Genomic DNA, 12967 nt, shown 5'->3' on the forward strand with positions numbered 1-12967 from the left:
CTCTCTCTCTCTCTCTCTCTCTCTCTCTCTCTCTCTCTCTCTCTCTGTCTCTGTCGAACGCCTTACGATAATCTATAAAGCATATGTACAGTATAATATTGAATTCCCTAGCTTTTTCGATTATCTCTCTTATATTCAACAGGTGTTCTCGAGTACCTCTACCTTTGGTAAATTCATTTTGCTCTTGTGGAATTTCTCTTTGAAGGAATGTTTTTAGTCTCTCATTGATTATATGTATGTAGCATTATTTTACTGGCATGTGATATAAGAGAAATAGTCCTATAATTGTCGCATTTATGGAAGCTCCTTTTTTTATGAATTGTCGTTATTGTAGATTTTGTCCAGTCTTCAGGCCATTGTTTAGAATGGCATATTTGGTTACAGAGTGGATAAAGTAATTTTACGCCGGTTTCTTCAAAGCCTGTGGCTTTGAACATTTCTGCTGTTATCATATTTGGACCTGGTGCTTTATTGTATTTGACCTTATATATTATTTGATTATATATTATAAGGTTTTTATGTTTTAAGGTGTGTTGTCCTCGTGTACCAATCGTCATAAAGGAACTGGCCAATCGAACGGATCCTGATACGTCTGATCCCGGACAAATTTCGTCTGATGTAGATATGACTAAGCATAGAAACTACGGACTGTTGCCTTCAGACTGTGGTTATTTGGATGTGGCGGTAACAAAAATCATAAACGGACAGGACGCAGGACGTGATTATCCATGGATGACTTTACTGAGTTTTAGAGGACCTGGTAAGATAATTCGCCCTATGATGGATGACCGAAGTTATCTTTAACGTTTAAGTTAAAGTTAAGATAACTCTCAGGGATAACTATGCCCATAACTATTTACGTAAATTCGGTGTGACGTATCCGTCACCGTTATGAGATAGTTATTTCTTAAACGTTAAAAGAGAAATAACATTTGAGTAATAAAAATGACACGTTTTCGGTCGGTTTTTTGCGAATACCTTAAAAACTATGCATCTAACTAAAAAACTATATAAAACATTTTTGTAGCTTATAAAAAATTAAAGAGACTAGTTTCTTCGTAAATCTTCTAGTTATAATACAAAAAGAGATACAGAAACTGTCGATTTTAGGTGTATACACATACCTACACATACCTTTTGTAGTGCTTGAAAAGACCTTTAAAATAAGCAATATTAACTGTCGATTACATTCAAACTAAGCGAGATATGCTGCAAAAAAAAATTGATGACTAATGTATTTTTAAGAAAAAGTCAGAGGTATATTTAACCCCTCATCCACCAGAATTTAAATGCGTCATTTTCCTTCTACAATACCTTTTATTATAGAGTTATTTCTATGTTGAAAAAGTTGGATGGGTTTAACCTTTAACTACACGCGCTGGCGTATTTTGTACGCCAGATATAATAATTCTACTGCAAATATATTTAAAAATTTAATTTTGGACCTTGTTTATCTCTCTAACCTATCACTGGAATGTGCTTTGCAATTTGGTTTTAGTTTCGTTATAATCGGCGTTCTGGGAAGATAGTAATTTACAGTTTAGTATTTGTTGTTTCCGGTGGGGGACAATATACGCCACGATTATATTAATATAAGTAGTAATATAAGTTCATATTTCAATTGTTTTTTAGTCAATATGGCACAAAATATAATTTTCTTTATAAACAATACTTTTCTCCTGTAAAAATCACATTTCAAAAAAATTTTTATTAGTAATTTTATCTATCATGGAATCCAGTTATTCCATGACTCCAGTTATAAATCCCAATTGGCTTACTGAGAAGGAAGTCCAAGCATTCACTGATGCTGAATAAGGTTTATAACAAACAACTAAGTGTATTTTGTAAAAAACATTAAACAAATCTGCTGTTTTTAAGTGTATTTTCTTGTGGCGTATAAAGTACGCCACGCGTGTAGTTATGTGATAACTTGATGGGCAGGTAGTTAAAGGTTAAAATGAACATAGGCGTAACCAGGATGATCCTAAGGGGGGGGGGTTACAACTACCTAAAAGGGGGGGTTACAACTACTGGAAGGTCTCTGAGCGCTATGGTGTTAAGCGTATAGAGCTCAAAGTATATCCCAATGGGGGGGGGGGTTACAACCCCCCAAAACCCCCCCTGGTTACGCCTATGAAAATGAATGATTTTTTTGAAAAAAGTAAGATCAAGTTATAGAGCGCATTTTTAAATTTTCTTAAAAATCTTCCTTTTTCTCCATGTAACTTGAAAATGATACAGCAAATTTTTAAAATTTTTTTGCTTTTTGGTTGATTTTTTTATAGTATTTTTAATTTTAGTCACTCGTAAATACAAGAAGTCACTACAAAAATTTTAGTCACTCGTAACAAGGGAGCGCTGGTTAAAGGATCATGGTGGATCCAGAGCTTGGTCACGGGGTCATGACCCCCCCCCCAAACGAAAATAAGTATCAATTCAATAATCTAAAAAAAAACGGAGAGCTGTCAAACAAAAAAAATCAGGCCCATCTAAAAAATCCAAAAAATAATTGAAAACCCACTTATCCTAGGGGTGGTAAGACTAAGCGACCTTGCATCAGAGAAAAGTAATTAAATCACCCTCAAGATCCATGACCCCCAAAAATATTTCTGGATCCGCCACTGTAGAGGATGCAAAAATAAATTGTTTTGACGTACCTCTCTTATCTCAACTATTGTGCCGAAATCAGCCACTTCTTTGTACCAGGTTTTTTCCGTGTATTAGGATGTTATTATCCTTGATATCGTAATGGACCAAACGTCTTTCTGCCAGGTAGATAGAAGCGAGACACACATCACCGATGCAGTCCCACAAGACGAATTCTGGAACATCATTGAGATACAGCTGAGATACAGCTGAGATACAGCAATGAAAAATAAAAACAAAATTTTTATCTAAAAAAGCCCTACATTTTTGTATGGTATCTTTTTTTCGTATCTCTTATTAGTTTCGAGTTACATGGAGAAAAAGGAAGATTTTTAAGAAAATTTAATGTATAATTCGATCTGTATAATTCGATCTTGTCTTAACCATTTATTTTAAACCCGTCTAACGTTTTAAACATAGAAATAACACTATAATAAAAGGTATTTAGAAGGAAAACGATGCATTTAAATTCTGGTGGAGGAGGGGTTAAATATACTTCTCATTTTGTTGTAAAATACATTAGTCATCAATTTTTTTGCAGCATTTCTCACTTAGTTTGAATGTAATCGGCATTTAATATTGCTCATTTTAAAAGTCTTTTCAAGCACTACAAAAGGTATTGGTATACACATAAAATCGACTGTTTCTCTGTTATTTCAAGTTGAATACACCGATTTGAGAATGCACAAAAAAAAAACAAACTTTTTTCACCTACCATATATCTTTTTGTATTATTTATAACTAAAAGATTTATGAAGGAACGAGTCTCTTTGTTTTTTTTATAAGCTACAAAAATGTTTTATACAGTTTTTTTAGTTAAATGCATAGTTTTTAAAAGGTCCGAAAAGGTGTCATTTTTCAAAGAGAATGGCCAATTTTCAGCCGCGAATAACTCAAAAAGTATTGAGTTTTCAAAAAAAAGTTATGGAATAGTTTTAACTTAGAAATAGGTTCTCTAAAACAAAATTTTCCACCCACCGAGAAGGGGTGGGAACCGCCCCTAAGATAAAAACGCACATCGGCATAGGGTAGACTTTGAATAAGGAATAAGTAGAGGCTATTCCCAAGATTTCATTAAAATCCATGCAGTTGGGTAGAACTCGGAGGTAATATCCTGTTCTTGTTCTCATTGACTGACGTATTTGTAGCACGTAAACCGACATTATGATTAAGTAACAAATAGTAATGGTGCGATAACTTAAACAATTTAGGAGGCTAATATTGAAGAAGAAACAGGCTTTAAAGCCTACATATAAGAAGAAAGAAGAAGAAGAACAAATAGTAAACAAGGAAAAATTTGAGAAAGGAATAAATGTATTGAACATTTTGACGTACCATAGTACCATTACAGTTACAGTTATAGCAATAATTAAATTACAGAGTCTAGAACAGGCAAGTATCACTCGTTTCAGTAATGTGTGATGCGACTACGATTCTGGATACCACTTATTATTCGATTTGGCATAGAACTGATCACGTTTTGTCCTTTCGGAGAAAGTGGTCCATCCCTCAATGAGAACCTTTTGAAGCTCTTGTAACAGTTTGTTGGAGCAAGTATACGACCTTACACTACTTTTTAGAAAGCTTCGTATTTGATCAATAGGATTAAGGTCTGGACTTTGAGCAGGACAGTCTATTTTTGAACACCCACATCTTCAAAATTATGTGTTACAATCCTTGCCGCATGTGATCTCGCAGTATCTTACATTAGCAGAAAACCATTACAGATAAACCCAGCATATGGCGTCACATCCCAAGTAGCAATTTTACGACCTGCAACTAATTTTGTCCTAATGGGCCTTAACCAAGGACAACGTCTGTTTTTCCTATGGACCAACGTTGCTGCTAATAAGTAATATAATCTAATGACCAACCGACATCGGGAATAACGACGTCAATTATTAGGATAAGGTTTGACGTTAATCTGACGTTGGTCTTAACCTATCTGTAGTATAAGTGCAATTAAGTGGCATACATCAACGACTACTCAACGTCGGGAATTACAACGTATTTTTTAGGATAGATGCCAACGTTCAGAGGACGTTGGTGTTTTATCGAATATGGTAGACGTATTTTTTGGGAAGACGACAACGACAATCCAACGTTGAGAATACCAACGTTAATTATTAGGTTAAGGTTTAACGTTAAGCTGACGTCGGGTATTACCTCTATACTACAATGTAATTTACTGGAAGACATTTAACGACTGCTCAACGTCGAGGATTACAGAGTATTTATTAGTATCGAACCCAACGTTCAGGAGACGTCGGGTGTTTTCTCAGTAGGTATATGGTAGATTGCTGTACTTGCGGGAAGGTGAGAACGACAATACAACCTAGGTAATAACAACGTAGTACTTAAGTAAAGTTGTATACGTTAACCTGACGTCAAAGTTTTTTTATAAGATACCTGTAATTTACTAAAAAAACGTCGACGACTATCCAACGTTGTAAAGTAAATTTTCGACAATCGGTTGTTTAGTTTCCAACTAAAAACGACGTAAAAATTTGCTGATTAGGGCCTATCTGACATACTCATCTTGACTTATATGACTATAATATGACAGATATTACATTGCATAACATAACCTTACCTTTTTACACTGGGTTTTTCTAGTTTTTCTATAAACTGTATATTAACAATAATAATTTATTGAATGAAAAACCTATATGTTAAAAAAATATATAGTTGTTCTTTGAGAAAAACAATGTCTCAAAATGAAGGGGAATCTGAATCATATGATAATTTTTTTTAACCCTCTTTGAAGGTGGCCAGATTAAGGAGAGACCAGACTAAGGCGTGTTCACGACGACGACCGGTCGTCGGGAGTCTGTCGTCAAGACCATGTTGTTTGCGCTTACTTTAGGACGTATTAGGTATACCAATAGGTAAATTCGAGGTGTGCAAGGTAAAAATAGGTTATACTAAAGGTCGGCAGGGGGCGTCCTTGTCCAAATCAGTTAAAATGTAGTGCAATTTAGGTCGCGAGTCAAATCTGCCATTAATGAAAGATCGCCATGGTTCAGCCATTTTTTGAAACATAATGTTTGGCAGTTTTTTTGCTAGATTTTAATGAATATTTGATTTTCATTTACGAATTTTGTTTATATATAAATCAAGGATAATTTTTTATGGGTCTAGACATAATAATATGTTTTTTAATTACGATGGTTATTTCTATTTTTACCGTTTTGTTCGATTTAACCTGTAAATTTCTGAGGCGCTTTCAGTTTTTAGCAATTTTTATACCTAGTTTAACAGTACACTTCCTTGCGTTTGTAAATTTTCGACCGCATTATGCAATGAGACAGATGATTAATAAAATAATTATACAAGTCACTTGGGTTATATTCTGAATATAGTAGGAACCTACTTAAATAAGTATCAACAGGCCGTCATGCATCTTAGTTTCTGATGATTTAATATCCTCCAAGATTATTAACCTATTTGGTAAAAATGAAGTGTGTCGGCCGTACTTCTGTGGTAGAGAATTTTATACTATTACTTTACAAGACCAAAGTCCTAAAAACTAACGTAATTTGACGATAAAATATCTCGAGCTGAGAAGTCGAGAGGGGGACGTCGAGGCAACCCGTATTTCTATTCCCCACTTAGGTGCAAATAGCGGTTTTCTGACCGTCGTCGCAACGTCGTGTATTAACGTTGGGGCATTTAATCCAACGTTAAGACGTCGTAATATTACGTCCAATTGCTTCTTGGGATGATGCTGTAGAATCTCAGTTTTGTATCGGTGTGCTGTTAATGTCCTAGTAAATACCTTGTATCTGCTTGTACAACTTAATTAAACATTTCTAATGGTTAATTTCTTTCAGATAATAGAGGAGCGTTCGACTGTGCTGGTTCAATTATCAACAATAGATATATCCTCACGGCAGCCCACTGCTTAGTAGATAGATCGAGATTGTAAGTAAACAATAAATACGATAGTTATTACAAATTATAAGAAAAATATTAGATGTAACAATTTTACTAATAAGATAATAATTACCTTTTACACTGTGGCGACACGTTTCAATTACTACTTTTTAAATGCTAATTTTAATTTTAATTTTTAATAACTTTTTCAAAATGAAATAATACGTCCCATTTAAAATTCACATTTAATATACAAACCTTATGCATAGAAGGGCCTGTTAAGTTTTAAGAAACGAAATATATCAGTATTCAGGTAAAATGCCTTCTCAGCTTTTAAAACACCACATCTAATAATTTATTGCCTGTCTGGCCATATGGTAAAACCACATAATGACAAACTAATGTTTGTAGTTCAGTAGAGTCACAGCGGGCACCCCCGTGCGGGTCACACCCTCGCTAAAATAACAAACCCTCTTTCGAGACATTTTCACGTTCTTTTTGCTGATTGAAATAAATAAATTATTGACAGACAGTTTGTTGTTTTTACATTATTTCTTTTAATTTCATTTAATTGTTTCCGTGGACAATAAGGAGCACACACGCAACTCAATCACCACGGAACAACACTATTCATTCCAAGTATCCTTGAATGCTCTCATATGCACAGGTAAGAATAGGAAACAGGACATCGATACCATTTAGTCTATCAAGACTTGGACAAGGAGACCCCTTATCACCGTTGCTCTTTCATTTAGCCTTAGAATATGCAATAATTAAAATATCATCTGAGCTGACAGGGGGACTGCTAATTGGAGATCAAAACTATTGTTAGTCTTATCTGGGCATTCGAGTAAATGAAAAGAAGACAAAATACATGCTGATAACCAAAAATTGAAGATCAAGAGTTTGTCAGAACATAATTATTAATGACCGACAACAACTTAGAAGTGGTAAAAGAGTTTAAATATCTGGGGGCGATAATCACAGACGACAACCACATAGAAAAATCTCAGCAAGGTTAGATGCGGGGAATAGAGAATTTTACTCCCTATCATCATTATTAAGATCTAAGCTGCTACAAAGAAAATCAAAATTAAGTCTGTACCTACATGTCAATTATTCGCCCAGTTGTTACAACTTAGGTTCGTTAGATTAGTACACGTTAGTATGTGTTTTCAAGTGGCACACAAACGGTGCGCACACGATCCAACTTCTGTCAGCGCCAAGAACGCACGGCATACACACCGCGCGAATACATACCTTTATATTCCGTATCTTGATCTGTTAAAAATTGTCTCATGAGTCAGTAAGTCTCATTAGTCCGTTAGTACGTAAGCCTTTGAACTTTGGCTTTATATAAGAATGTTGAACATACCTTGGGCAACCCACACCACTAACGAAAATGTCCTGAGGAGAATAGGTACAGATAGAGAGCTGCTAAAGATCATCAAAGTTGGAAAAGTTAGTTACCTATGACACATTATAACGAAAAGTACCGCCTCGCGCAATTGATCATCTAAGGGAAGTTTTTAATGAAACTAACTATTTATTTCAGACGTTTACAGTTTGAACTTATCTTAACCACTAAAAAAACTAAAATCAGCGCGTTATACATATTAAATAGGTAATTTTCTAGAAACTTCAGGAGAGATTTGGTCCTCTCTAGCACCGCTTGGTCGCCTCTCGTACGTCAAGTCGGTGGAACTCTGTCGAATATGTAGGGTTGGAACCGTTATTTGTTGTCGGTTGAAATTAACTTTTTTGTTACAAAATTAACTTCCTTTATGTAAATTTCAGGTTGGGTGTAAGAGTGGGTGAATACAACATTACCAATAAAGGTGTGGACTGTTTTGGGAAGGGTGATGAGATGGACTGCAACTATCCTACTCAGGACTTAGCTATTGAAGACATAATTTCACATCCAAACTACGAACAAAAACAACAGATAAACGATATTGCTCTGTTAAGGGTTACACCAATCACTTTTAACGACAGTAAGTATTGAAGTTTTTATTCTTTGCTTTCTCTGATAACAAACGGAGAGAAGGAGGGAGGGAGAAGTGGTTGGTCTGGAGCATTGGGGCGGGGTTGACATTTAAGCCCTCCTTCGAACACCAGGTTTTGATTTCGTTTAGAGCAGTTTGCATGAGACTAGATATAGTCTGGTCATGCTTGCCCCTAACAACTAAGTCATCTGCGTAACCTTGTGTTATAAATCCAGAATCATGCAACTTACTAAGGAGGTCATTCACGACTAGAGACCACAATTTCCACCAATACTAGCTGTAATGATTCTGGTTTTTAGCATTGACTGAATCCATTGACTGAATCCATTGTATTAGTGAGGCTTCAATGCTCCTCTTTACTAGTGCTCTTTTTATGGATTCATATGAGGTGTTATCGAAAGCTCCCTCTACGTCAATGAAAGAGCAAAGAGCTATTTCTTTTGCCACTGTTGTCTTTTCAATGCTTCTGACAAGGGAATTTAGAGCATTTGTAGTGGATTTGTCTGTTTGGTATGCAAGTTGATGTTTGTGAAGCGATTTCCTTGTTAGAGTTTCGCTTCTTATGTAGTAATCCACTAGTTTCTATATTGTTTTTAGGAGAAAAGAGGTGAGGTATACAGGGCATATAGGGCGATAAGACTTCGGTCAATCCATAGGAAGTTTACCCGTCTTTACCACTTTTGCGTCCCTCCAAGTTTTTGGAATGTGACCCAGCACAAGGCTTGCTATGAAAAGCCGCTGTAGTTGCGGCTGCATTTGCATGAAGCCGTTTTGAAGTAAAGCAGGAAAAATTCCTTCCTTGCTCGGGGATTTAAAAGATATAAAGCTTTTAATGGCCATTAGATTTTGTTTTTTTGTGAAGATTTCTTTCGCTAGATGTCTGCTGAATCTGCTGAGGCCCTTTAGAACCTCTGCCAGTTGGACGCTTTGCGGTTCATCTTCTAGTACTTGTTGAGAGCCAGGAAAATGAGTCTTTAACAGCTCTCTAATAGTTTAGACTCTCAGTGTAGTCACCATTCGGTTTTTTAATCAGTCCGATTTCATTTGTATGATCTTTTGATATTAGGTTATCCCTTCACACAGTTTTTTCCAGGAGTTCCTCTTTGATTTACTAAGATCTTTGATGTACTCAGTAAGGACACTTTTGTAGGAATCCCAGCTACCTATACATTTTGCCCAATTGAAGAGTTGTCTGACCTTTTTCTAAGTTTATCAACTCTTTGTTCCACAAGGGAACATCTCTATTGGTTCTTTTACGTTTCAATGGACAACTTGATTCATATACATATATGCCTGGGTCTAGGACGTTTCATCGCCGCCGTTTCGATGCCGCCAGTTCGATGCCGATGCCGGCCGATTCATCGCCAGTCAATTAATCGCTATCTGATATATTTCCGAATTTTCGACAGTTACAATTATTAGTTATTTTTAGTATTAATTAGGAATTCTAGGAAAATGCGAGATATGACGGCGATGAAATGGACTGGCGATGAACCGGCGGCATCGAAACGGCCGGCGATGAACCGGCGGCATCGAAACGTCCCATTCCGTATATGCCTTTATTATAGCATTTTGAAATTGTCCTGAGGCTCTATCTAGATTTTCCTCTGTATCGAGCGAAGTATTGAATTCCTCCATTTCGCTTTCAAGGCGCTCTTTATAAGTGTCCCAATCGGTTTGTTTTAATACTCGATATTCCTCACAGCGCTCCTCAGATGCGCCCTGGTCGAACCTTATGTGTTGATAGTCCGGCATTGAGGCTTCATTCGAGACATGCCAGTTGTATATTTGCTATAAACGAACTAGTTAGGGTTGTATCAAGAACATCTTTCCTAATTGCATTTATAAAAGTGGGTTTATTACCTCTGTTTGCAGTAATTTAATCTAATCTCACCCTAATGAATTGTATCACCAGAATGTCATTAATTTTGATTATATTTGTAATCCAGTCAGTCCTTTTTTTTAGAAAACATAAAACCAGTGTGTCTACCACGAGTGAAGAAATCTGAGTTTAATCCAGTATCTGTAGAAGTTTCGGGTTGGGGACTTACAAAATCTTTTGGAAGTAAGTTTTAATAGCTTAGTCATTTAATCCACACAAATGGGGTTACCTGGAAACTTTTCCGGGAGTTTTGCGCCTAATAACAGTTTTTTAGCAATATCTCCTTTGCGACGCATTTTATGAAAAAAACATTTATGTACAAAATACAACTAGAAAAAATTTCCAACAATTTATGTATTTATAATTTTTTTTTGTAAAACAATAGTATTCGCATATCAGCGTCACAAAATATTATTCATCTACACCACCACGTGTTTTTCGTATGTTTTTCTAAAATATTCTACATATTTGCAATTGCAATTTAAACCATTTTGCTCTATTTACAGTAACTAGTTAGTACTGTAAATAGTACTGGTGTATAGATACATCACGTACGTTCGATCGAAATATAATAGGGGAAGCAATAAAGCAATAAAATCGGCCTCACCTCCGAAAAAAAAACGACAAGACGGATCTTAATAATTCTTTTTGCCTTCGATTCGTGAATGCGCCAGGAAACTTTGTGACCTCTAGCCATGAGATAATATTGAAAAACTGCATATAAAAAAAGAATGTGTGTGTACTTTGTACGCACGTAAGAAGATATTCTTCTATTATATAATAGGTAATTTAAACGAAGTAAATACACATACTTAAAAGGTTATTTGTACTTATTTTATTTAAAAATCAAACTAACTTTCTTATCTACCACTTTCAAAAAAGAAGAATATCTTCAAAAATTATATAATAATATACTTACAATCATAAAATCTATAAAAAAAAAATAAAAAAATAATAACTTGCTTGGGGCTTGAACCCACTTCACGTCTACCGCGCCGTACGAAAGTTGACGGCATTTCAAACTGCACCACATTCGCGTATGCGTCATGTGGGAATATACACAAACTAAACGTTTACACCATAAATTTATATGAATTTAATAAAATTATTAGTTTGATTTTTGTCGAAATAAAATACAACAAAATATAGAGTAAGAAAACGATATATGAGATGAAGATTTGAAACATTTAGAATTACGTACCTGCGGCTTTTCAAAACTATTTAAAAAGTCACTATAATTATAAATTTGATTTTATTTCTGTCCACACATCAATAAAAACTAATATTATACAATATTTTTGTTTACCGATAACCTCCATATTGAACAATTATTGATAGATCATTTCAAAATTTCAACACCCAATCAGAGCCCGTATAACGACTAATACCATACTGTCGGTGTGCGCATGCGCGCGGATCAATCAAATTTTACCCTCAATCGATTCGCCGCTAAAGAAGAATATCTTCAACAATGCATTCCTAAAGAGTATCTCAAATAGACAATAAAAAATTCAGAACTCGTCAATTATTGGCGGAAATGAGTTCAATTTTGTTACCCGGGGGTTTTTGGGGTCGCTGAAAACTAATATGATGTCGTAAGTGATCTCCAGAGTACCTGGTGCCAAGGGTACCTACTGTTTACCTCGTCTTGTGGAGTTTTCGGCAAATTCATTAAAACATTAGTCAAAAATCTTTACTCGGGGGGTTTTTGGGGTCGCTAACGACGAATGTGACATCGAAAGTGATTTTCGGAGCACCTGGTGCCCAGGGTACCTACTGTTTACCTCGTCTTGTGGAGTTTTCGGAAAAAAGAATATTAAAAAGTGAGTCAAAAATCATTACTTGGGGGCTTTTTGGGGTCGCTAACGAAGAATATGACATTGGAAGTGATCTCCGGAGTAAGTACTTGGTGCCCAGGGTACTCGGTTTATCTCGTCTTGTGGATTTTTCGGCAAATTCATTAAAAAATTAGTCAAAAATCATTTCTCTGGAGTTATTGGGTCGCTGACGACGAATATGACATCGAAATTGATCTACGGAGTACCTGGTACCCAGGTTACCTACTGTTTAGCTCGTTTTCTGGATTTTTTGGCAAATTCATTAAAAAATTAGTCAAAATTCATTACCTACTCGGGGGTGTTTGGGGTCTCTGACGACGAATATGACATCGGAAGTGATTTTCGGAGTACCTGGTGCCCAGGGTACCTACTAATTACCTCGCCTTCTGGAGTTTTCGGCAAATTCATTAAAACATTAGTCAAACATCATTAGTCACGAGGTAAACAGTAGGTACCCTGGGCACCAGGTACTCCAGAGATCATTTCCGATGTCATATTGGTCGTCAGTGACCCCAAGAACTCCCTGAGTAATGATTTTTGACTAATGTTTTAATGAATTTGCCGAAAACTTAAGGAGACGAGGTAAACAGTAGGTACCCTTGGCACTAGGTACTCCGGAGATCATTACGACGTCATATTCGTTTTCAGCGACCCCAAAAACGATTTCCGCCGATAATGGACGAGTTCTGAGTTTTTTTTTTGTGGTCTGTTGTATAGTA

General features: G+C 35.8%; 1 protein-coding gene across 2 annotated transcripts in view; it reads left to right on the top strand.

Moving 5' to 3' along the window:
- LOC114331663 (CLIP domain-containing serine protease B10) overlaps window positions 1-12967 on the top strand; it is an 81500-nt gene that overhangs the window by 61260 nt on the left and 7273 nt on the right. For both annotated transcript variants that reach the window (XM_050654425.1, XM_028281287.2), the window contains 4 exons: window positions 529-760; window positions 6480-6570; window positions 8320-8516; window positions 10495-10593. In XM_050654425.1, the coding sequence (XP_050510382.1) occupies window positions 529-760; window positions 6480-6570; window positions 8320-8516; window positions 10495-10593 (619 nt within the window). The remainder of the gene's footprint in view (window positions 1-528; window positions 761-6479; window positions 6571-8319; window positions 8517-10494; window positions 10594-12967) is intronic.

The sequence above is a fragment of the Diabrotica virgifera genome, chromosome 6 (genome assembly GCF_917563875.1).
Source record: "Diabrotica virgifera virgifera chromosome 6, PGI_DIABVI_V3a".
Taxonomy (NCBI): Eukaryota; Metazoa; Arthropoda; class Insecta; order Coleoptera; family Chrysomelidae; genus Diabrotica; species Diabrotica virgifera.